The sequence below is a fragment of the Nerophis ophidion genome, linkage group LG12 (genome assembly GCF_033978795.1).
Source record: "Nerophis ophidion isolate RoL-2023_Sa linkage group LG12, RoL_Noph_v1.0, whole genome shotgun sequence".
NCBI lineage: Eukaryota > Metazoa > Chordata > Actinopteri > Syngnathiformes > Syngnathidae > Nerophis > Nerophis ophidion.
In genome coordinates, this window is record NC_084622.1 from 12,610,489 (window position 1) to 12,637,094 (window position 26,606).

A 26,606-nucleotide genomic window follows, 5' to 3' on the forward strand; every position below is an offset into this window, starting at 1 on the left:
TGTTCCTGCTCCTTCTGTTTCTTCTTCTCCATCTTGCGCTCCTTGATGTTGCGTAAATTGGCCTTGCCGATGCCCCCGGCGTTGCGGATGGACTCCAGGAGGCTGGCCCGGCCGTCTGAGGGCTGAACCACCTCGCTGGGGGCGCCTGACACCGGCCCTGAAAGTCAGTAAGGTCCCCTTTTAATGTCCACCGCATTTTCCACGATGCTTTATTTTATTTTATCCTTCCAAACCTGAGTTAGCAACTCTGGAACCCTCTGTGGACATTTGTGCAGGCGCAGGTGGAGGAGGAGGAGGGGGCGGCGGAGGAGGAGGCGGCGGTCCTGCTACGAGTGTAGGTTCAGAAGCAGGAGGTGGTGGTGGCGGCGGGTGAGGAGGGGGAGGAGGAACATTCGCTTGGAAACCTGGAACAAACAGGTGAAGTCCATCAGCCAACCATTACTTACAATACTTGTTATATAAGACATGTTTCATGTACTCAAATGGTTATCAAAAACATCTTTTTTTATTATAATAATCACGTTTTGAAGTTTACGGCTTCACTATTGAAGTGATCGTTGTCAAAATAATTTTGTCTAAGTTATCACAAAACTGGGTTTCAATGAGTTCCCTGGCGACAGGACAAAAGCTGTCTTTGATCCTACCAATCAAAAGGCTTGTAAAACTCCACTGTGCAGAATGGGAAACGATATGAAGGTGTCGGTTTCTTTGATGTAGTGTAATCCACAGGAAGATTTTGTCTTTCCGAGATCTACAAAGTGGAGAGAAGGCAGGGCCGGACCTCTCTCCAGGCCCCTTTTCTTTGAACTGTTTTACGACCTTTTCTTTGAACTGTTTTGTAATCAAAGTCAAATGGCTATTTACGACCTCCCTCCCTTAGAAACAGCTGTTGCCATGTAATCAGGGAAAGTCTAAATAAAAGTACAATCTTTCGTCAGAGTATGGAGACTGTACAAGAGTACAGCCCAGACGTTTCTCCTCAATTGAGCCAAATTTAATTCTGTCTCTGTTTAATTCTTTGCTTCTTGTCTTGTATAATAGATGTCATCAGTGTTTGAACCTGACAATTGTATTGATTAATCGTTTATTTAGTTTAACAAATGAAACTTTGAATACGCAGACAGGGCTGTGTGGGTGAACTGTCAAAACTATATTTTGTTTCATTTCAATTCATGCACACCTCAAAAGTGCACTTTCAATGTTGATGATGTGCATTTATTGGGGAAAAAAACACTATTAAGGTTATGGCAAGCAACAAATATATTTGTTAATTTCAACTATTTCCCCTAAAAATAGGCATCTAGGTTGTAAAATGTGTTTCATCCAATTATTAAATTGATAAAACAAATTAATGGATAGATTACTTGATGAATACAATAGTCTAGGTACAATCGTTTGTGTATTAGTTCATAGTTATTAAGAATTATTTTGTTTTTAGTTGGGTTTTACCGGTACTTTTGTGTAGAAATAGCCCCTCTGAAGTGGCAGCTTTTGGCATCAGCTCTGTAATCCTCTAATGTCGCCTTGTTTAATACCAAGGTAGAATAGAATAGAAAGTACTTTATTGATCCCTTGGAGAAATTCAGCACCACAGTTCGCTCACAATAGACAATAAACAATTAGGTATTTTTTTTACATGTGAATAATATAAATACAGTCTATTATACAGCATTATTCACCTGTGAATAGCATAAATAGTCACTTTTACAGTATTATTCACACGTGAATAATATAAATACAGTCTATTACACAGCATTACATGTGAATAATATAAATACAGTCTATTATACAGCATTATTCACATATGAATCATATAAATACAGTCTATTATACAGAATTATTCACATGTGAGTAATATAAATACAGCATTATTTACATGTGAATAATATAAATACAGTCTATTATACAGCATTATTCAAATGTGAATAACAAAAATAGGATCTAATATACAGCATTATTCACATGTGAATAATATAAATACAGTCTATTACACAGCATTAATCACAAGTGAACAATATAAATATATTATACACATATTCTACATTTAAGTACAGTCAAGAAGGAAATATGCATTATACAGTCTGATGGCGCCGCAGATGGCCGCCACTTTACTGCACTCTATCGCCGATGCAATTTTCCTTGTTCCATGCATTGAACAAAGACAGCACAGAACCAAGTCAAATTCCTAGTGTGTTACATGCTTGGCCAACAAAGATGAGTTTGATAGCTGTGCCACACCACTTTATGTATTTATAACTTCAATCAAGCATTTTCAAGCCAAACATTGGTGAAATGAAGTAAAAATATCAAAATAAATTGGTATTGGCTGTATGACCAAACTAATCAGGCAGCATCACTATATTGGATCAAAATAGTTTCAAAGTGACTAAAAGGCGTCATTTCATGTCTAAAAGGGGTTTTATAATTTTAAAAATGTATTTAGAATGTTGAAAAGAGATTTTTAATGCTGCAGGTTTAAAAATATCAGACTTGGTCGTCCCTCGTTAAGCACTGATCATTTGTTCCAGACGTAACCGCGATAAATGAAGTTCTGCAAAGTAGGAATCATCATTTATAAATCGAAATTATTTTTCATGACATTCTAAATATGTTTTTTTAACATCTGGAGAGCCCTTTATACATGAAATAACACCGTTTACCCACCTTTACACTATTTTATTCCTATATAGTAATGCTGCCTAAGGCTAAGCCAATCAGGGGCCACGATACTGAACAGCGCACTCTGATTGGTTTGGTCTTCAAACTGTATTATTGAAGTTAAAGATAAAGTACCAATGATTGTCAAACACTCTAGGCGTGGCGAAATTATTCTCTGCATTTGAGCCATCACCCTTGATCACACCCTGGGAGGTGAGAAGAGCAGTGAGCAGTAGCGGTGGCCACGCCCGGGAATAATGTTTTGGGTGATTTAACACCCAATTCCAACCCTTGATGCTGAGTGCCAAGCAGGGAGGTAATGTCTCCCATTTTTATAGTCTTTGGTATGACTCGGCCGGGGTTTGAACTCACAACTTACCCATCTCAGGGCGGACTCTTTTAACTTATTGACAATTTTTTAGTTTATTTAGCCATTTTTATGCTTGGAAATGCTTAATTTAGGACCAAACAATAGTAGAAAATGCTTGAAAAAATATAGAAAAACATGTGCAGTGTGGTGAAGCCGCATGATTTGAAGCGCAATGTGCACGACTATTTCATGAATAATTCCTACTTTGCAAATATTCATTTACAACGATCAGGCCCGGAACCAAGGATTTGTATAAATATATGATATACATTTGTGGAGGGGGCGTGGCCTGCGGACCTGCAGCGAAGCCGGGTGTGCCAGGACCGACTGCGAGATCAGCGACAGGTGTGTAGATGGCCCACCTGGGCGTGCTTATCTAATCACCTGTCGCTCTTTTAAAAAGGCAGCAGCCAGGGACAAGAGAGGCGGTGGAGCTGGAGCAAGAGCAAGAGCGAGATACAAACAGAGAAAGACTTGCTGAAAAGCACAACGAAGAGATATTATTGATGGATAAGACAGTGTCTAAAACCCTGAAAAGGAGCTGTCATGTCGGTGATTGGTGGTCCGAGGAATCCGGAGGTAAGAAACTTCCCCAATATTCTTAACTAAGACATTTTTTTATTATTATTTGGTAGTGACTGTTAATTAAATTCAACTTTTTGAAAGGTGAAAGTAGGTATCGGTATAAAATAAGCCCAGACATTAGGGACACCTTCAATTGGACGCTCATCAAAAAATATAGTTTTCTGAAATGTTATGCGGTGACGGAGATAGATATCTACATATTTCCATATTCAAGAGTTATTCCTTTTTTCCATAGTTATATTTGAAAACAGCTAGTGTTTTTCCATTTGTGCTCTTTATGGTTGTCTGCTAGTAAACTGCATGTGTTAACCTTGAAGCTGTAGGAATGTGAGGAGTAGCCATAACTCCCTTCTTATCTCTCCCTGTCCCAGGCTTAGCAGAAGAACAGATACGTGGATTTGTTCCGGTAGGTGTGGGGGCCGGGGAGATAGTGGGGACGACAGCGCGTCCGTAGGGTTTGGCCGATCAACTGGGCGATGCGAATTGAATGTGTTGTATTTTAGGTTGGTCTCTCCAAAGCTTTGGAATAAATTGCAAAATACCTATTCTGTTTCTGGGTTATCATTTAAAATCAGCTTATGTGCCATCAAAAGATCTTGGGATTGACCAGCAACTTACATTCCCTCGGAGGAACATCTGGTCCAAACGCGACAGCGGTTAGTTAACCTTTTAATGATATTACGTATGTTAAAAATGTTTAAAATTAAAATCATGTCTTGGTAAAAATAAGTTAAGAATGTATAAATGACACTCACAGTTGGATGAACTTACTGGCTCCTATGTAACTGTTCTGTCTAAATACCTTGATGTGTGTGTGTGTGTGTGTGTGCACCTTCTGTGCCGCACTCCTCCGAGAAAGAGGGCAGCTCTGGTATGATGTGCAAGGGTCCTGATGGCGCAAAGCCGGGCCCCAGGTCGGCGCTGTAGGACAAGTCATCTGCGATGCCCGGCAGGTCTGGCAGGTACGACGGCACGTCGATCTCGGGCACCTGCCCCAAGTCTGGTACGTAGAAATAGTTCTCTGCTGTCTGATGTGAGTGGTGACAAATTGAATAAGATCAGAAGTATAAACATTTTTTATTATACGGGCAAAAGTGTTCAATAATTATTTGAATTGATCAGGAGTAAGACCACTTGAAGGGGAAGTGCACTTTTTTTAATGTTGCCTATTGATCAAAATCATTATGTAAGATAAGAAGACGGATGTATCTTTTTTCATGCATTGTAAATAAACATGAATAAAAGTTTGCTTACAATGGAGTCTTCAATTCCGCCCATAAATCCAAAGCGTCAACAATACTCCATTTACATTTTGTGACTTAAATATAAACAAGTATTAGTTACATTATTGTTATAAGTGCTAACACGGACAAACTATTTATAGCTTCGCCGGGATCAAAGGGAGCCAACTAGCTTGCGTTGCTTATATTGACATCATTAGCGCCTGAGCGGCTTTCTCGCCTCGGAGCTTGTGAAAGTTTATTTTAGATTAAAAATCATGCATCTCACCTGGATAGTAAAATGATGAGGACATAATCTGAGAAGTTTGTCAACTTTGAGAGACAATTTAGATCCAATAATGGTGAGAAAGACCCGACAAGATGCTTTAGTTGCACCCGCATTTTTTCTTTGCGAGGGTTATGACTCGATTCTTTACTTAACTAGACATATGTCAACGTCCTGTATATGTAAGTATATATATATATATATACATGCATATATATATATATATATACATACACACATGCATATATATATATATACACACATGCATATATATATATATATATATATACATATATAGTATATATACTGTATATAAATATGTGCATACATATACAGATATGGATAAATACATATATAGAATACAATAGAATGTACTTTATTGGTACCTGGGATCAATAATATATATACATATACACACATATATGCATATATATGCATACAATATGTATATATTTATATATGCATACATATATACAGTACATGCACACATATATATGCATATATATATACACATAAATATATATATATAAATGCAAAAAAATATATATAAATATATACATTTGCGAGGATTATGACTCATTCTTTACTTAAATAGACATATGTCAATGTCCTGTATATGTAAGTATATATATATATATATATATATATATATATATATGCATATATGGTATATATATGCAATTATATACAAATATTAATAAATACATATGCACATAGATATATGCATATATGAATATATATGCATAAATATATATATATGCATACATACACAAACATACATATATATGCAAAAAAATTAAATATATATACAAATACATATACACACATACATGTATGTGTGTATATATGTGTGTCTATATATGCATTTATAAATATGCATATATATAGACATACATATATATGCATACATATATATGCATATATATACACATATACATACATATATATATATATGCAAAAAATATAAATATATATATACATAAATATTCACACACACATGTGTGTATATATATATATATATATATATATGTGTGTGTGTGTATATATATATATATATATATATATATATATATATATATATATATATATGCACATAAATATACATATATACATATATATACACACACATACATATATGTGTATATATATATATATATATATGAACATAAATATATATATATATACACACACACACACATATATATATATATATATATATATATATATATTGCCTTGGTGCCCTAAAATATGAGCCCTCCTTTAAGGCAACACCTGCCTTGACCTTAAAAAGTCATAATTTAAGGCCTGTTAACATATATGTGTTTTTGTCTTACATGAAAATTGTGAATGACAGACAAAATTACCCCCCCAAAAAAGTGCAGTTCCCCTTTAAGACTTCCTGAATCTAAACTATTCACTCCACATCATTTTAGGCATGCTTTGATGAGTTCGCTGTGGAGGAGCTTGAATGTAGTCACACATTAGAAATAATCATCTGAAGGAATAAACAACAAAACAAAACCGCAAACCATGCATGTGAGGTGTTGTAGCAAATACTTGCAAAAGGTTACCAGTCTCTCCAGCTGTTCTCTCTTAGTGATGGACAGAGGAGCATCAAAAGGCTTCTCCGCCTTCTCAGTTTCTATGGTGGTGTGCGTCTTCGTCACGGCGCCCGCCAGAGGATCGAGGAAGACATACTTCTTGTACCTTCAACAAGCGAGAAGCAGCAAGGTGTTGAAGGTGATCTGGACGGACTCACGGCGTGCACTCACAGGTTCTCGGTGGTGTTGAAAAGCAGCAGCGAGCTGACGGAGGAGATGTTACGTGGCAGACTGCCCAGCCCCTCCTGTGTCTCGTCTTCAGACTTCTTCTTGTTGGCCACGCACACCGGGAAGTATACCAACTTCTCCTGTGGCCGAGGCAAACAAAACGCTCAGGGTGAAAAAAAAAAAAAAGGTCAGGACAGAATCAGACAGGGAACTCGTTGGAGATGTGGCGTTTGTGAAGTGAAGTGAATTATATTTATATAGCGCTTTTCTCTAGTGACTCAAAGCGCTTTACATAGTGAAACCCAATATCTAAGTTACATTTAAACCAGTGTGGGTGGCACTGGGAGCAGGTGGGTAAAGTGTCTTGCCCAAGGACACAACGGCAGTGACTAGGATGGCGGAAGCGGGAATCGAACCTGCAACCCTCAAGTTGCTGGCACGGCCACTCTACCAATCGAGCTATACCGCCCCGACCGAATCTATTCTTTCGAACAGCTCTTTAAAGTAAACGATGGAAACAGATTTGTTTGTGAGATGTTTTTAATGCTGTTTTGTGCGTGCAACTGGACTAGGAAATAGGGGCAATGGAAAAGTTGCAGCTTTTTGATTCACCAATGTGGATTTGTGAAGTGGTGCAAATGTAAACACACACCTAAGTAGGGTCGGATAATTTTGTATTCAATTTTTAATGTCCTCATTTTTTCCTAGTTTTATTTATAGTGTGTACACACATTTTGAGTATTTTTTTCTGTATTTTCAAGTGAAGCAAAAATCTAAATAGTGATATCACTATTTAGATTGGGACGGTGTAGTTCAGTTGGTAGAGTGGGGGTGCTAGCAACTCGAGGGTTCCAGGTTCAATACCCACTTTTGCCATCCTAGTCACTGCCGTTGTGTCCTTGGGCAAGACACTTTGCCCACCTGCTCCCAGTGCCACCCACACTGGTTTAAAAATGTAACTTAGATATTGGGTTTCACTATGTAAAGCGCTTTGAGTCACTAGAAAAAAGTGCTATATAAATATAATTCCCTTCACTGTAAAAGCATCGTACCTCTAAATGCTACCAGTGAATGTTTCCTTGATAAAAAACAAACAAACTGTTTTACAAAATGACCAATAATAACGAAAAAAATAATACAATTCTTGGTATAACAAACAAAAAAGAAAAAAACTGTGTCATCTACCACATTTGAAGAAAAATAATATCCCCAATACAATAGCAATTTGTAAAAAAAAATGTAAAGGTTATACCATTAAAAAACAATATTAAAATAAAAATTGAAAAAAGAAACATTTAGTTGTCAATTCAATCTTTAAATGTCAACCTCATCACTCAGATACAATCAACTGATTCTTAAACAACAGTTCCATGCATAAAAACTAGATATTTAACTATAAAAGTATATTTTTACAAGATACATATCATATATGGGCAGCACGGTGGAGGTAGTGCTTCTGCCTCACAATACGAAGGTCCTGGGTTTGATCCTGCGCTCGGGATCTTTCTGTGTGGAGTTTGCATGTTCTCCCCGTGACTGCATGGGTTCCCTCCGGGTACTCCAGCCTCCTCCCACCGCCAAAGACATGCACCTGGAGATAGGCCCCTCCCACCTCCAAAGACATGCACCTGGGGATAGGCCCCTCCCACCTCCAAAGACATGCACCTGGGGATAGGCCCCTCCCACCTCCAAAGACATCCACCTGGGGATAAGCTCCTTCCACCTCCAAAGACATGCACCTGGGGAAAGGCCCCTCCCACCTCCAAAGACATGCACTTGGGGAAAGGCCCCTCCCACCTCCAAAGACATGCACTTGGGTATAGGCCCCTCCCACCTCCAAAGACATGCCCCTGGGGATAGGCCCCTCTCACCTACAAAGACATGCACCTGCGGATAGGCTCCTCCCACCTCCAAAGTCGTGCACCTGGGGATAGGCCCCTCTCACCTCCAAAGACATGCACCTGGGGATAGGTGAGTTTTCCTTGCCCTTATGTGGGCCTACCGAGGATGTCGTAGTGGTTTTTGCAGCCCTTTGAGACACTAGTTATTTAGGGCTAAATAAGTAAACATTGATTGATTGATTGATTGATAGGCCCCTCTCACCTCCAAAGTCATGCACCCGGGGATAGGCTCCGCCCACCTCCAAAGACATGCACCTGGGGGTAGGCCCCGCCCACCTCCAAAGACATGCACCTGGGGATAGGCCCCTCCCACCTCCAAAGACATGCACCTGGGGATAGGCCCCGCCCACCTCCAAAGAGTGCACCTAGGGAAAGGCCCCTCCCACCTCCAAAGACATGCACCTGGGGATAGGTTCCTCCCACCTCCAAAGACATGCACCTGGGGGTAGGTTGATGGCAAACAGCGTGTATTATTCTTAGTGCCCTTTTTTTTCCCGTGCATAACTTTAGCTCCTTTTTTCTTCCACAGAAATCTAAAGATGTCCGATAAGGGCTTTTTTGCAGATAACCGATATTGTCCAACTCTTAATTACCGATTCCGATATCAACCGATACGATATACACAGTCGTGGAATGAACACATTATTATGCCTAATTTTGTTGTGATTGTAACAAGGTAACAATGTAACAGGTTTTCTAAAGTAAATAAACTGAAGTTATGGAAAAAATGCCAACATGGCACTGCCATATTTAATATTGACGTAACAAAGTGCATTTTTTTTTAACATGCCTCAAAGCAGCAGCTTGGAATTTGGGACATGCTCTCCTTGAGAGAGCATGAGGAGGTTGAGGTGGGCGGGGTTAAGGTGGGAGGGTAGCGGGGGGGTGTATATTGTAGCATCCCAGAAGTTAATGCTGCAAGGGATTCAGGGTATTTGTTCTGTTGTGTTTATGTTGTGTTACGGTGAGGATGTTCTCCACAAATGTGTTTGTCATTCTTGTTTGGTGTGGGTTCACAGTGTGGCGCATATTTGTAACAGTGGTAAAGTTGTTTATAAGGCCACCCGTAGTGTGACCTGTATTGCTGTTGAACAAGTATGCCTTGCATTCACTTGTGTGTGTGAAAAGCCGTAGATATTATCTGACTTCGCCGGCACGCAAAGGCAGTGCCTTTAAGGTTTATTGGCGCTCTGTACTTCTCCCTACGTCCGTGATCATAAATTTTACTTTTTGAAACCGATACCGATAATTTCCGATATTACATTTTAAAGCATTTATCGGCCGATAATATCGGCAGTCCGATATTATCGGACATCTCTACAGAAAACACTTGATTGCAATGCTACAGAAGGCAATAAGTGCTTTCTCAGTGCTTTCCTTCTGACGGCAGGGAAAATAAAAATCTCACCTGTAAAGTCTTCTCATCAAAAGGTCGAAGTTTGTTCTGTATCCTGGGTCGAGGGTGGGCTTGCAGCGAGGGGTCAGCGGCTCCGGTGAAAATAGAGGAGTAGTCCTGGAGTCTGTCCGGGGCTGGGTACTTGGCACTGGAAAAAACCTAAAAGCACAGCCAGCTTTTAGGAGATTGTTGCGTCTAACCAGTCTGCCTCTCAGGGAATTAAAGTCACTGGTCAATCCCAAGTTCTTTCAGTTGAGTAGAAGGACCATCAAGACAGAATAGGAATATCATCAAGTTTTACTAAAGCTTTAGGAGACCAGTCCTACAGTCCGTTACTGGCAGCATCTAGAAGCGGTCTGAAAATCAAACGGGAAGAGGCAACTTATTGAATACGAAAACAGCCACCACCCTGCCCAGAAAGGAATACAGCCGTATATTTCTAATACTGATAAAGTAAAAAGGGAGTATGCTATATTCTCACATTCAAACCTCTTAAAGCAGGGGTGTCCAAAGTGCGGCCCTGGGGTCATTTGTGGCCCTCAGCTAATTTTTTACCGGCCCCCGGCACCCTTTAAAAATACTACTGGAAAAGAAAATGAAACATAAAAATGTGGAATAAAACAGCAAACAGGTGGAACGTAAAGACAAAAAGTTGCAATTTTGTCTTTCATAACACAAAGCTGCCGTGCAGGTGTTTATTTCATTTAAAAATGTCATTGCTCAAAAAATAATGATCAAATTTAATGTTTTGAATTATTGACCTATTTAAAGCTCCAATTACTTCACATTACAAATTTAATATTTTGGGGGGAAAATATTGCTTATTTTATGGGTTTGCCGTGTAAAAAACGTTTTCTTTGACAAAAAGGGTATAAAATAAACAAACCAACCAACAGACTTCTAAAATAATGAAAACTTATAATAAATAGATAGATCTGAAGTTGATCTAGAGACTCAAGCATTGGAAACAAAATGTATGACTCATGTTAAATACTTTTATGGATCACCAAGAATTTTTGTGAGACTTTTTTTTAAATTTGTCATCGCTCAAAATCAATGTTGTTATATTGATTATATAATACTAAAAGATTGGCTATTTTGTGTTTTTGCCAAGAAAATGGATTTGACAAAAAAATATAAAATTTGAAAAAATAAATAACTTTATATCGACAGATATGCCTAAAGTTGATTTGGAGATTTAAGCATTGAAAAAAACAACTTATGACTGATTTAAAATTTTAATGACTGGGACCCTTTCTTGTCCCTGAGACCAAACTTGAGGGGAGCCCTAAAGGTAAAAAAATATATATATATATATTGTATTGGTTTTGCAAATGAAAAATATCAGATTGGCCCCCGCATGCTTTAATTTTTCAGTGTGCGGCCCTCAATCGAAATAGTTTGGACACCTCTGTCTTAAAGATAAAGCACAGAGTTTACTTGCGGACATAAGATACAAGCAAAAAGAGTACACATGGGAAGATATTAGCTGCTTTAAACATGACAATGAATAAAGAAAGAACTCTTAAAAATATATGCATTCTCCACAAGAACAATTCAAGCTTTGAGTTTCAAACCCCGAATTTGCTCAACACAATTGTTTTTTTTCTTACCGCATCCAAAATCTCTTACCTTGGTGGCTTTTTTGCTGCCCTTGATCCTGTCCACGCGCGCCTGGACAAGTCGGATGCGGTCGGTGACACTCTGCAGATTGCGGCGTTTGTTCTCGACACTGTCAGACACCCTGAAATCGACACACACCCATCTTCTTACCAAGGGAGAAAACTGCTGCCGTCAAACGATTACAATTTGTAATCAGATTACAGTACGACCTCGATTTATGAACGTCAAAAAAACGCTTTGTTGTAGGAACCTTGTCTCTCAGCCTATCAACCTTTCACTCAAGCAGGCTTCTCCATCTCCGTGCTCATTATTATGGAGAAAGTTGCTCCCAAATATCATCAATCAATGTTTATTTATATAGCCCTAAATCATGAGTGCGAGGTTTTGTATTAGTGTTCTTAAAATAGAACCCAAGCACAAATCCAGTACAGCAGCTTTTGTGTATACATACATACATGTAGATAGATGGATATACTGGCCCCCAGACACATTTTTTTCCTCTAAATTTGGTCCCCCACGTCAAAATAATTGCCCAGGCCTGGAATGTACATATTTATTAAACACCTTTAACATCATGTTTATGTTAAAAGAAAACATGTCTGTTCCTCTAATCCACCTGTCCCTCCTATTGTGATATAAATGTGCTACTTTAAGATAGACGTTATTTGGTAAAAAGATAACCTTTTTGTAGTCACATTTCCCATGGAGAAGACCATATTATTGCGTATATTCCATATTGCACAGCTGGTCACTACCGATCAACTGCTCATTAACGCACATTAAAATTACTCCGACAAATTGCCCCGGAATTCGTTGCCAAAGACGTTTCAGAGATTTTGAGTCATTCCGCAATTCAAATTCAAACAGATTAATCATGATGATATATTATTTAATCTGCAATATTTGGTTATTTTGACAACCCTGGAAATAAGTATGACGTACGGGTACTTTTAGCACCTACAATTCAAGGTGAGGAATTTAGGCAAACATTATAATTCTTTGGTTGAGCTTACCTGCTGAAAATATCCGTTGAGATGGTCTCCAGGTAGAATAATGCATCGGCGATCTGATGAACAGCTTCCTCTCGCCTCAGGTCCGGCTGGATGAGAGGCACCGAATACACCTGGCCCTCCAGGCAGTGCTTCTGGGTCATCCTGCAAAGTCACCGCCAGCTTTTCAATCAAGTCTCAATGATTGATGCATTGCAAGTGCGTGCCCTCCAAAAAGTACTGCAACAGTGAGTCCAAATCCTTTAGTTTTGTTGTAGACTGAAAACATTTGGGTTTGACATGAAAAGACGAATATGGGACGAGAGATCCACATTTCAGCTTTTATTTCCAGGTATTTACATCCGAAACTGATACGCAACTTAGAAGATAGCACCTTTAGTTTGAAGTCTTGGAACATGTGACTGACAGGTGTGTTTTGTTGCCCGGGTGTCTCCAAATTGACATTGATTATTCAAAAAATAAATAGCACTGAATGTCTGAGCTCGGTTTCAGATTGGGTAGCATAGGTTTTGCCTGTGCAGACTGCATCTCGAGGTGGAACCAACATGAAAACCAGAGAGCTGTCTATGGGTGAAAAAGAAGCAATTGTGAATCTGAGAGAAGACGGACAATCCATCAGTGCCATTGTACAACCATTTGGAATGTCCTGAAGAAAAAAGAAACCACTTGTGTAATAAGCAACAGATGTGGAACAGGTAGACTAAGGAAAACTTCCGCAGTTGATGACTGAAACATTGTGAGAGCTATAAAGAACAACTGATAGTGACTTCAGAAACAACCTCCAGAGGGCAGGAGTGAAGGTTCCACAATCTACTGTTGGCAGAAGACTTCATGAACAGAAGTACAGAGGGTACACCAGAAGATTCAAACCACTCATTAGCAAGAAGAATAGGACATTGATTATTCAAACAATAAATAGCACTGAAAGTCTGAGCTTGGTTTTCAGATTGGGTAGGATAGGTTATGCCTGTGCAGACTGCATCTCGAGGTGGAACCAACATGAAAACCAGAGAGCTGTCTATGGGTGAACAAGAAGCAATTGTGAATCTGAGAGAAGACGGACAATCCATCAGTGCCATTGTACAACCATTTGGAATGTCCTGAAGAAGAAAGAAACCACTTGTGTACTAAGCAACAGATGTGGAACAGGTAGACTAAGGAAAACTTTCGCAGTTGATGACTGAAACATTGTGAGAGCTATAAAAAACTATTGTTAGTGACTTCAGAAGCAACCTCCAGAGTGCAGGAGTGAAGGTTCCACAATCTACTGTTGGCAGAAGACTTCATGAACAGAAGTACAGAGGCTACACCAGAAGATTCAAACCACTCATTAGCAAGAAGAATAGGACATTGATTATTCAAACAATAAATAGCACTGAAAGTCTGAGCTCGGTTTTCAGATTGGGTAGGATAGGTTTTGCCTGTGCAGACTGCATCTTGAGGTGGAACCAACATGAAAACCAGAGAGCTGTCTATGGATGAAAAAGAAGCAATTGTGAATCTCAGAGAAGACGGACCAAACCACTCTTTAGCAAGAAGAATAGGAAGGCCAGGCTGGAATTTGCCAAAAGGTACAAAGAAGAGCCTCAAAAATTCTGGGAAAATGTTTATGGACTGATGAGACAAAGATGAACTTCTTTCAAAGTTTGGAGAAAGAAAGGATCTGCTCATGATCCCAAACATACAAGCTCATCTGTGAAACATCATGTCATGGCTTGGGCTTGCGTGGCTTCTTCTGGGACCACATCTTCATTGGCAGCAGCAAAATAAACTCAGAAGTCTACAGAAACATTTTGTCTGCTAATTTAAAGAAAGATGCAACCACACCGATTGGGAGATCCTTCATCATGCAGCAAGACAACCACCCAAAACCAGAAAGGAGTTGATCAGGGGCAAGAAGTGGAAGGTGTTAGCCTGACCAAGTCAGTCTCGAGACCTAAACCCAATAGAACATTCATTTGACCTGCTGAAGTGGAGACTGAAGGGAGTAACCCCCTCCCAAAAACAAAGAACTGAAAGAGGCTATGGCAGGGGTAGGGAACCTATGGCTCTAGAGCCAGATGCGGCTCTTTTGATGACTGAGTCTGGCTCTCAGATAAATCTTAGCTGACATTGCTTAACACGATAAGTAATGAATAATTCCGCCGGTAATCACAGTGTTAAAAATAACGTTCAAGTTATAAAAAATTCTCATGCATTTTTGTCCAACCATCAATTGCACCTGTTCAAGAAGTCGCTTTATTGTAAGAAGTATCATATTTATTATTTGTTAGCTTTAGAATAACAATGTTATTATCTTGGGGACTGCGGGGCGAAGTTGGAACAGTGGATGTGCCAGCAATCTGAGGGTTACTGACTGGTTCAATCCCCACCTTCTACCATTTTAGTCACGTCCGTTGTGTCCTTGAGCAAGACATTTCACCCTTGCTCCTGATGGGTCCTGGTTAGCGCCCTGAATGGCAGCTCCCGCCATCAGTGTGTGAATGTGTGTGTGAATGGGTGAATGTGGAAATAGTGTCAAAGCACTTTGGGCTCCTTAAAAAGGGGTAGAAAAGCGCTATACAAGTACAACCATTTACCAAGTTTTTTTTTTACAATTTTTAAAAAGAATAAGACACTTAATTTACTGTAAAAATGTTGGTCTTAAAAATGCACGCATTTAGTTGTATTCAGTGTTAAAAAAAAGATTATATGGCTCTCACGGAAATACATTTTGAAATATGTGGCTTTCATGGCTCTCTCAGCCAAAAAGGTTCCCGACCCCTGGGCTATAGTGAAGGCCTGGAAAAGCATCACAAAAGAATGCAAAAGTGTGGTGATGTCAATGGCTCACAGCCTTGATGCACTGATTGAAAGCAAAGGATTTGCAACTAAATATTAAGTCTTAATCACTTGAATCTATTTTAAGTTTATACAGTATATTGCCAAATTTTGGCCAACCATCCAAATTATGAGAATCAGGTGCCCTAATCACTTGGCCCGGTGTATAAAATCAAGCACTCAGGCATGGAGACTGTTTCTACAAACATTTGCGAAAGAATGGGCCTCTCTCAGTGATTTCCATCGTGGAACTGTCATAAGATGCCACCTGTGCAACAAATCCAGACGTGAAGTTTCCTCGCACCTAAATATTCCAAATTCAACTTTATCAAAGGAAAAGTGAAGAGTTTGGGAACAACAGCAAGTCAGCCACCAGGTAGTAGGCCATGAGAGGGGTCTTTCTGCACAGTCTGTTGCTACAGAGCTCAAAACATCATGTGACCTTCCAATTAGCCCACGTACAGTACGCAGGGAACTTCCAGAAATGGGTTTCTATGGCCGAGCAGCAGCATCTAAGCCAATGCAAAGCGTGGGATGCAGTGGTGTAAAGCACGTCGCCACTGGACTCTAGAGCAGTGGAGACGCCTTCTCTGGCCTGATGAATCACGCTTTTCCATCTGGCAATCTGATGGACCTGTTTGGGAGTGGAGGTTGCCAGGAGAACGCTACAATTTGGACTGCCTTGTGCTGACTATGACATTTGGTGGAAGAGGAATTATGGTGTGGGGTTGTTTTTCAGGAGTTGGGCTTGGCCAAATACTTTTGGCAATACACAGTATGTTCAAATACTCTTGCTCACCTAAAAATGTTGTGTTCCATTACAAAAGGTGCTATCGTCTAAGTTTTGTATCAGATCCAGACGTAAATACCTGGAAATAAAAGCTGAAATGTTCATCGTTTGATGTCAAACCAAAATGTTTTCAGTCTACAACACCAATTAAGGAATCGGCCTCACTGTTCCAATACTTTTGGAGGGCACAGTACACTACAGTATGCATATACAGTATACAGAATATCAAAATTAACATCTCCACTCCATTGCTTGATGTGGGGATTCTGCAATGACAGTTCCGAGAGCTCATTATGACCATTTACACATTCCTAGAACATATTCTTAATGTTTCACTCTCATATGACTCTCACATGACTGGAGATGCAACCAGTGCACACTGTTGCTTGTTTCACTTTGTACATCTCAATCCTGAATATATCACCGTTATAAAACCTGCATATAGTACTTACTAGCAAACAATGAATAAGGAATAGGTGATAAACCTGCATGCAGTACTTCCTAGCAAATAACAATGAATAAGGAATAGGTGATATCCTCTGTATGGTACTTACTAGCAAACAATGAATAAGGAATAGGTGATAAACCTGTATACAGTACTTACTAGCAAACAATGAATAAGGAATAGGTTATAAACCTGCATACAGTTAAGTACTTTCTAGCAAACAATGAATAATGAATAGGTGACAAACCTGCATACAGTACTTACTAGCAATCAAGGAATAAGAAATAGGTGATAAACCTGCGTACAGTATTTAATAGCAAACAATGAATAATAGGTGATAAACCGGCATACAGTACTTACTAGCAAACAATGAATAAGAAATAAGTGATAAACCTGCATACAGTACTTTCTAGGAAACAATGAATAGGTGACAAACCTGCATACAGTACTTACTAGCAAACAAGGAATAAGAAATAGGTGATAAACCTGCGTACAGTACTTAATAGCAAACAATGAATAAGGAATAGGTGATAAACCTGTATACAGTACTTACTGGCAAACAATAAATAAGGAATAGGTGACAAACCTGCATACAGTACTTACTAGCAAACAATGAATAAGGAATAGGTGACAAACTTGCATACAGTACTTACTAGCAAACAATGAATAAGGAATAGGTAACAAACTTGCATACAGTACTTACTAGCAAACAATGAATAAGGAATAGGTGACAAACCTGCATACAATACTTACTAGCAAACAATGAATAAGGAATAGGTGATAAACCTGCATACAGTACTTTTTAGCAAATAAGGAATAGGTGACAAACCTGCATACAGTACTTACTAGCAAACAATAAATAAGGAATAGGTGACAAACCTGCATACAGTACTCACTAGCAAACAATGAATAAGGAATAGGTGACAAACCTGCATACAACACTTACTAGCAAACAATGAATAAGGAATAGGTGATAAACATGCATACAGTACTTACTAGCAAACAATACATAAGGAATAGCTGAAAAACCTGCATACAGTACTTACTAGCAAACAATGAATAAGGAATAGGTGATAAACCTGTATACAGTACTTACTAGCAAACAATGAATAAGGAATAGGTGACAGACCTGCATACAGTACCTACTGGCAAACAATGAATAAGGAATAGGTGATATCCTCTATATGGTACTTACTAGCAAACAATGAATAAGGAATAGGTGATAAACCTGTACACAGTACTTACTAACAAACAATGAATAAGGTATAGGTGATAAACCTACATACAGTACTTACTAGCAAACAAGGAATAAGAAATAGGTGATAAACCTGCATACAGTACTTTCTAGCAATCAATGAATAAGGAATAGGTGACAAACCTGCATACAAAACTTACTAGCAAACAATGAATAAGGAATAGGTGATAAACCGGCATACAGTACTTTTTTAGCAAATAAGGAATAGGTGATAAACCTGCATACAGTCCTTACTAGCAAACAATAAATAAGGAATAGGTGACAAACCTGCATACAGTACTTACTAGCAAACAATAAATAAGGAATAGGTGACAAACCTGCATACAGTACTTACTAGCAAACAATAAATAAGGAATAGGTGACAAACCTGCATACAGTACTTACTAGCAAACAATAAATAGGAAATAGGTGATAAACATCCATGCAGTACTTACTGGCAAACAAGAAAGACAAGCTTTTGTCGGCTAATCGAATCACGTAGAAGCAGTTACATGCCAAGCGTCATTTATAGCATCGCACTTTTTAAGAGACAAACAATTTACCTGACCATCGATGTTGTTAGCCTGTCAACAACAACAACAAGAGGGCATGTATAGCTGACAGTAGAAGCTAGCTGTTAGCTTTAGCATAACAACAGCCAACAAGCACTTCCGCTTCAATGTGTCATGTGACTTATAGTTCTTCACAAGAGGGGTTCACGGCGCATGGAAATCTCACATTCGAAATTAAAAACATTTTATTCAAGGAGGATAAACGGCAAAAAATGGATGAATGGGTGGACTCGTGAGTGCTTCGAATACATGATACGATAATAGAACGCCCATTACACATTGGGACTTGGGCAAATCGAAAACGGCGACGTTGTGGGATTCTCCATGGCACTAATTCACTTCTTGTGGCTAACCAGCAGTTTTTTTACTACTTGTTTTTGGTATGTTTAACGCTTGAAATGTAACACCAAAAAAATGTGTGGATTTTTTTTCTTCTTTGTTATTTTCTTAAAAAAACAAATTAAAAAGTATGAAAGTGACCTCACAAACAACAACGTTACAACAGATAGTGTGACACGCGCACCCTCTGGCGTCTATTTTCCTAAACAGAAGTGACGTCACCATCAGGTCTCAGGTTACGTTTTCTATTGTTATTGCACCCTTACTCACTGTGTAGTTTTCCTTTATTTGTGTATAGTTAATGCAGTAGCAGATGAGACGTCGAAAACCAGCAGCGTTTGACTCTAACTACTTATTTTTGGTATGTTTGACGTTTAAAATAAAATAATAATAATAAAAAAAACATTTACCCCCACAAAATTGATTTTTTTTTTTATTTATTATTTTCTGAAAAGACCAAATGAAATGATGAAAGTGACTCAAAAACGACAACATTACAATAGACAGTGTGACAGGGGCACTCTCTGGCGTCAATTTCCCTCAACGAAAGTGACGTCACTCTCAGGGTAAACTTTCTACTTTTATTGCGCCCTTACTGTAGAGTTGTCTTTTATTTGTGTATTGTTAATGCAGAAGCGGATGTAACGTAGATAACTGGCAGCTTTTGACTCTAACACATGTTATTGGTAATTTTACGCTTGAAGAGTAAAAAAAAAAAAAAAAGTTACAAAAAAATAATGCAGATTTTTTGTTCGTTGTTATTTTCTTAAAAGACCTAATTAAATGATGAAAGTGACTCAAAAACGACTTTACAACAGACGGTGTGACACGGGCGTCCCCTGGCGTCCATTTTCATAAACGGAAGTGACGTCACCTCAGGTCTCTGGTTACGCTTTCTATTTATTTTTGTATAGTTAATGCGGAAGCGGATGTGACGAACCAGCAGCTTTTGACTGTAACAACTTGTTTTTGGTATGTTTAACGCTTAACATATAAAACAAAAAAAATAAAATAAAAACATAAAAAAATGCAGATTTTTTTATTTTTCATTATTTTCTGAAAAGACCAAATTAAATGATGAAAGTGACTCAGAAACGACAACGTTACAACAGACGGTGCGACACGGGCGCTGTCACGCCATATTTCTTCCCCCCTACAAAAACCTTCCCCCCATTTACTACCAGGGTCATGATTATTACAGACGTTTTGTTAACGCTATATTATCAATCAATCAATGTTTATTTATACAGCCCTAAATCACAAATGTCTCAAAGGACTGTACAAACCATTACGACTACGACATCCACGGAAGAACCCAGAAAAGGGCAAGGAAAACTCACACCCAGAGTGCAGGGAGAATTCACATAAAAATATAACGCTATATTATAAAAATACAGACGTTTTGTTAACGCTATATTATAAAAATCTATTAAAAACAATTTACAAACACAAGCTATGGGATGAAGCATTTACTTCCGGGTTCACGTTTCCTCTTATGTCATCCCATAGCTTGTGTTTGTAAATTGTTTTTAAAAATGTTTTTTGACAAAGCGTTAAAAAAATGTCTGTATTTTTATAATATACCGTTGTATTTTTTATAATATAGCGTTAACAAAACGTCTGTATTAATCATGACCCCGGAAGTAAAGGGGGGGGGGGGGGTTGTAGGGGGGAAGTTACGTCACTCCCAAGCCTGAAATGGCACGTAATTCGAACATTTGCCTCTCAACCAAACGGAAGTGTTTTCTTTACGAGCTGTTTGAAAAAGTCGTTTTCCCCACGCAGAATTTACTCGATAACAGTTTAATAATCATACTTAGTTTTGGTGACCTTTACTTAGCAGAAACAGACAAGTATAAACTCAAAGCGAAACGTCAATCGATGGCAGCGGACGACGACCCCCCCTCACTTGACGGACGACTATCCATCGGTATGACTGATTGTTAAGTGGTGGGGTCCCGTCATGCATTGCGACACAAAGTGAGTCGCTTAAATACATTTCAGCTGAATGTGTTGTAAACACAGACTTTGACATTAGACAATGTCGGTGTAACATGATTTAGAGAACATTATATTGTGATTCATTAATCAGTTACAATATTGACCATGATTGTGAAGGGTGTGGTGGATAATGACTATCCCTCAAATAATAACAATATGGCAGCCTTGCTCAGTGGCAGTATCGTAGCCCATGAAGTTTATCTGAGGCGCGATTATTGCTAGTTGAAAACTTTACCCAATACCCCGCCTGGACGACCTGAAATATGGTCGGCTATGGCAATTTTTGACAGTCCCTACGGGGACTAGTTTTCCGGTTGAAATCAATGACTACTACGATACAACACTTTAAAAACAGCAGTCCTACTCCCTTAAAACCAGTAGGAAACGCTTAAACTAGAATCAGAAAATACCAATATTTGTAAAATTTAGAGCTTCTTTATGGCTACCTATTGATGGGGAGGGCCGCCAGTTTGATACACACTTAATTAACATGGCAGGAATAGCCAAGTCGCCAAACTTTGATAAATAAATCTATACATATATATAAAAAATTGATATTTCTGTCTGTCATTCAGTCATACATTTTTTTTCCCTTTGACGTAAGGTTTTTTGTAGTTGAATAAATGATGAAAAAAGGAGAAAACAGGAAAAAAATTTAAATAAAATTTTGAAATTCAACCGAAAAAAAATGAAGAGGAAAACTAGCTTATTCGAATCTTTTTGAAAAAATAAAAAAAAATATTTATGGAACATCATTAGTAATTTTTCCTGATTAAAATTTATTTTGAAATTTTGATGACATGTTTTAAATAGGTTAAAATCCAATCTGCATTTTGTTAGAATATAAAACCAATCGGATCAAACTATATTTCTAACAAAGACATCATTATTTCTTCTAGATTTTCCAGAACAAAAATTTTAAAAGAAATTCAAAAGACTTTGAAATAAGATTTAATTTTGATTCTAAAAATGTTTTAGATTTGACAGAATATTATTTTGAATTTTAATCATAATGAGTTTGAAGAAATATTTCACAAATGTTCGAAAAAACAGAAGCTAAAATGAAGAATTCAATTAAAATGTATTTATTATTCTTTACAATAAAAAAAAAATTATTTACTTGGACATTGATTTAAATGGTCAAGAAAGAAGAGGAAAGAATATAAAAGGTAAAAAGGTATGTGTTTAAAAATCCTAAAATCATTTTTAAAGTTGTATTTTTTCTCTAAAATTGTCTTTCTGAAAGTTATAAGAAACAAAGTAAAAAAAAAAAAATGAATTTATCTAAACAAGTGAAGACCAAGTCTTTAAAATATTTTCTTGGATTTTCAAATTCTATTTGAGTTTTGTCTCTCTTAGAATTAAAAATGTCGAGCAAAGTGAGACCAGCGTGCTAGTAAATAAATAAAATGTCAAAAATAGAGGCAGCTCACTGGTAAGTGCTGCTATTTGAGCTATTTTTAGAACAGGCCAGAGGGCGACTCATAGTCTCCATTATTAAATTGCAAAAGATTCAGCAACACAGTGTTGCTGAATCTTTTGCAATTTAATAATGGAGACGTCAAAGAAGAATGCTGTTGGTGGAAAGCGGTGGATTGCAACTGCCTTTAGCAACCAAAACACAGCCGGTGTTTCTTTGTTTGTTGTGAAGCTTTAACACAGACCGGTCAAGCGAACATGTTTTTCTACGTCAACCAGCAATTTTTTGGATGGGAAAATTGTGATATTAAGTCGGCTCCTACCGGAGACTTCAGTGTATCAGTGTGTGGAATTAAATTATGGAATGGATTAAGCAAAGCAATCAAACTATGTACTAATACGATCCACGTCAAGAAACTCTTCAAACTGAAAGTGTTTACAAAGTACAAAAAAGAAGAACTATGATAAACATTCTGATTTTATTCACCCATTCATTCTTTCATTCTCAAAATAAGCTTACTTATCTCATCGTATGCAATAAAACTTACTTCACCAATTATTTATTTATTTATTTTTCTTGTGATTACTTATGGAGTATATTGTGAATACATTGAGAACAGGAAGTGAACAAAAGTTTTAGCAACTGTTATGTAAAAGAAAAGGGGTAGGATTAAATAAGCTCTGCTTCTTCCTACTCCTTTTCGAACATGTTGAAAAGAGAAACTGGAAATTGTGATGTATCATGTTGTATGCTTGTATGTTCCAAATAAACTCAAATTCAACTCAACTCAACTCAGTGGATTATGGGACCTCCTCCTGTAGCTGTCAAAAAGGCAGGTGTGATCTTGGCTCCTCGGCTTCTCTCAGAGACACTGGCGTTCACCACAGCCATCCGACTTTCAGGTATGACCGTATAATCTCACTGAAATACTATTAACACAATAAGCAGATAAGGGATTTTCCAGAATTATCCTAGTAAATGTGTCTAATAACATCTGAAACGCTCCCACTGCCGCCGCCTAGAGCCGTCACTTTTTTTTTTTTTAGTGCCTCACTCTAACTTTCCTCATCCACAAATCTTTCATCTTCGCTCAAATTAATGGGGAAATCGTCGCTTTCTCGGTCCGAATAGCTCTTGCTGATGGAGGCTATGATTGTAAACAAATGTTCGGATGTGAGGAGCTCCGCAACCCGTGACATCACGCGTCTGCTACTTCCGGTAAAAGCAAGGCTTTTTTATTAGCGACCAAAAGTTGATATATGAGGAGCCATCAACATGTGACGTCACCTTCTGCGACTTCCGGTATTTTTTTTTTTTTTTTTTTTTTTAGTGCCTCACTCTAACTTTCCTCATCCACAAATCTTTCATTCTTGCTCAAATTAATGGGAAAATCGTCGCTTTCTCGGTCCGAATAGCTCTTGCTGCTGGAGGCTATGATTGTAAACAAACGTTCAGATGTGAGGAGCTCCACAACCCGTGACATCACGCGCAATTCGTCTGCTACTTCCGGTAAATGCAAGGCTTTTTTATTAGCGACCAAAAGTTGCGAACTTTATCGTCGATGTTCTCTACTAAATCCTTTCAGCAAAAATACGGCAATATCGCAAAATGATCAAGTGTGACACATAGAATGGACCTGCTATCCCAGTTTAAATAAGAAAATCTCATTTCAGTAGGCCTTTAATACAAACACAAAATAAAAAACAGAACCAGTCATAACACAAACATCTCCTGGTCATTCGCTGGCAAGTGTAAGTGTCAGCTTGTCCAGGTTGTCCACTCCTCCTTTGTTTTTGTTATAGTCGAGGATGATTGTGGGCTTTTGGTCACTTCCTGATGACACAGCTGCATCTCTGTGAAGAGTAGACATAAGTATCGCAATCCGTTTTTTTTTGGGACAATATGAGACAACAGTGGTGTCTGCGAAAGCAAACTTTGAGGAAAGTGGAGCCCTGCAAGATTTCAGCAGGCAACTTAGGTTTACTCTTCTTAACTGTGCTCACCATGGTAAGTTTCCTCCTGAGGTAATAGCTGGTAAAGAAATTGTCACAAGTGATATTGTGACCCTGCAGTCAAGGACCACACCTTTTCCTTGGTTTTTCTCAGGGATGCCACTCGCAGCTTTGCCTGTGTAAATCTGTAGATTCCAGGCATAGCTGTTTTTTGCATCACAGGCTGCCCAGATTTGTACGCCGTACTTGCCCGGCTTACTGGGTATGTATTGTCGGAAGGAGCATTTTCCTCGGAAAGGGACAAGACGTTCATCCACTTTCACTATCTGGCCCTGGGTTGAACATCAGGAAGGAGCTGCACCCATCGGTCTCAGACAGATCTTGCTCTGGTATCTCTGTTGTCAAACCTGAGGATTCTTGATATCATTTGAAAGGTCTGAAGTCAAATTGTTGCCCGGAAAATATTTCTGCCTGTCGATGCGTCCCAGGGACTATCAGTGGCCTCATTGCTGAATCTGTACACTCCAGCAATAAGAACACCAATATAACATCCAGGTATTCCACATCCATGTCTTTCCACATGTCGCCATGGACTTTTTTTCCTTCAAGATTTATCATAGCAATAATGTTGAGATCCCAGGGGTCATTTTGATGACATTTGCAGCAGTTGCCCTGCCATGTAAATCATGAGATCTTTCCATTTATGGACTCGAATCTTTCAGCGGCAGTAGTGACCTCCTCATCAGACTCATCAGATGTGTCTGTATCTTCTGGATGATATTCCACATTGTCTTCTTCCTCAGAAAGCTGATCATCTGTATCACCATGCTGCTCTGTGTCCTCTCCCTCATTTTCATCAAAATGTGATGAGGTGGCGACTTGTCCAGAGTGTACGACACCTTCCGCCCGAATGCAGCTGAGATTGATTCCAGCCATGCCAAAAAGGGACTAACAGTAGAAAATGGATGAATACATTAAGTATCAGTTGAATACATGTTTTGTACTGAAGAGATTATCCCTGTTAGAACTGTCAAGAATTACCATAGTCAACCAAAGTTCAGGTCATTCAGCAAGGTATTGGGTAAAGTTTTCAACTAGCCATAATCGCACCTCAGATAGACTTCATGGGCTATAAAACTAACACTGAGCCAGGCTACTCTTCCCATGTTACTTTGAGGGTGGTCTTTATCCACCACACCCTTTCACAATCATGGTCAATATAAGAACTGATTAATGAATCACAATATAATGTTCTATAAATCATATTACACCGACATTGTGTCAAAGTCTTTGTTCACAACAGATTCAGCTATATATATATATATATATATATATATTTATAGCTAAGATAGGCTCCAGCACCCCCCGTGACCCCGAAAGGGACAAGCAGTAGAAAATGGATGGATAGATATATATATTTTATCTGTTTACAGAATGTTAAAAAAAAATGTCCCACACATTCTTGACTTTCAGTATGTGGTGCTTGGTGGCCAAAGTTTAGACACCCCTCATCTAAAATATACTTCAAATATAAACAAAGTTTTGTCAGTTGATTGAAGGCTAAAATAATAATAACTAGTGAATTAGTTCACTTGAAAAAGTACAACAACCAATATAAACACGTGATTGCATGTGTGACTGAACATTAATAGTTTGGCACAGGCAGAATTTTGGACACACAACAGTAAAATGTGAGAAAAAAAGAGAGCAAAAAAATGTAATGAGAACAAGCTCAAATATTCTGGCTAATAATTAATTATAGTGTACTTAGTCACCAATTTCATGTATATATGTATATATATATATATATATATATATACATATATATATATATATATATATATATATATATATACAGGCACTGTTTTTGTTCTTTCAAGACTGGTCTTAGGATTTTTTTTTGTTTTCATTAAATCAAACAACCTGATTTCCTTAGATTTTCCATGAGCTAAAGAAGGCCAATCAAAGTTCTCCGTTTTATCCAGGTAGAACCAACACCGCTGATATTGTGTATGTATATTCACACACCAACATAATAGTAAGTTCCTGTTCTGTAACCCTGTACACCAGTGGTCCCCAACCACCGGGCCGCAGAAGAATTTTTTATTCATTTTTATTTAGAAAAAAAAAAGAAAAGGTTTTGTTATTATTATTTTTTAATCAAATCAACATAAAAAACACAATATACACTTAGTGCACCAACCACAAAAACCTC

The 26,606-nt window shown here is 38.2% G+C and overlaps 1 protein-coding gene and 2 non-coding genes across 4 annotated transcripts in view; 1 reads left to right on the forward strand and 2 right to left on the reverse strand.

The window, feature by feature from the left end:
- wash1 (WAS protein family homolog 1) overlaps positions 1-18,825 on the reverse strand; it is a 24,437-nt gene extending 5,612 nt beyond the window's left edge. The window contains exons 1-9 of one of the 2 annotated variants that reach the window (XM_061916849.1): positions 18,671-18,825; positions 12,822-12,962; positions 11,818-11,929; positions 10,198-10,344; positions 6,892-7,028; positions 6,691-6,826; positions 4,446-4,641; positions 234-404; positions 1-157 (exon numbers count right to left, since the gene is read on the reverse strand). The exon at positions 1-157 is cut by the window's left edge and continues 2 nt beyond it. In XM_061916849.1, the coding sequence (XP_061772833.1) occupies positions 1-157; positions 234-404; positions 4,446-4,641; positions 6,691-6,826; positions 6,892-7,028; positions 10,198-10,344; positions 11,818-11,929; positions 12,822-12,962; positions 18,671-18,678 (1,205 nt within the window). In that variant the 5' untranslated portion in view covers positions 18,679-18,825. Of the gene's footprint in view, positions 158-233; positions 405-4,445; positions 4,642-6,690; positions 6,827-6,891; positions 7,029-10,197; positions 10,345-11,817; positions 11,930-12,821; positions 12,963-18,562 lie in introns of both variants that reach the window. The other variant, XM_061916850.1, reaches the window with a different exon arrangement.
- Positions 18,826-21,180: 2,355 nt separating this feature from the next.
- Positions 21,181-21,321, forward strand: LOC133563926 (U4 spliceosomal RNA). Its single transcript, XR_009809197.1, has one exon. It is a non-coding gene; the product is annotated as a U4 spliceosomal RNA (small nuclear RNA).
- A 4,085-nt stretch (positions 21,322-25,406) lies between these two features.
- Positions 25,407-25,546, reverse strand: LOC133563902 (U4 spliceosomal RNA). Its single transcript, XR_009809176.1, has one exon. It is a non-coding gene; the product is annotated as a U4 spliceosomal RNA (small nuclear RNA).
- Positions 25,547-26,606: the final 1,060 nt, after the last annotated feature.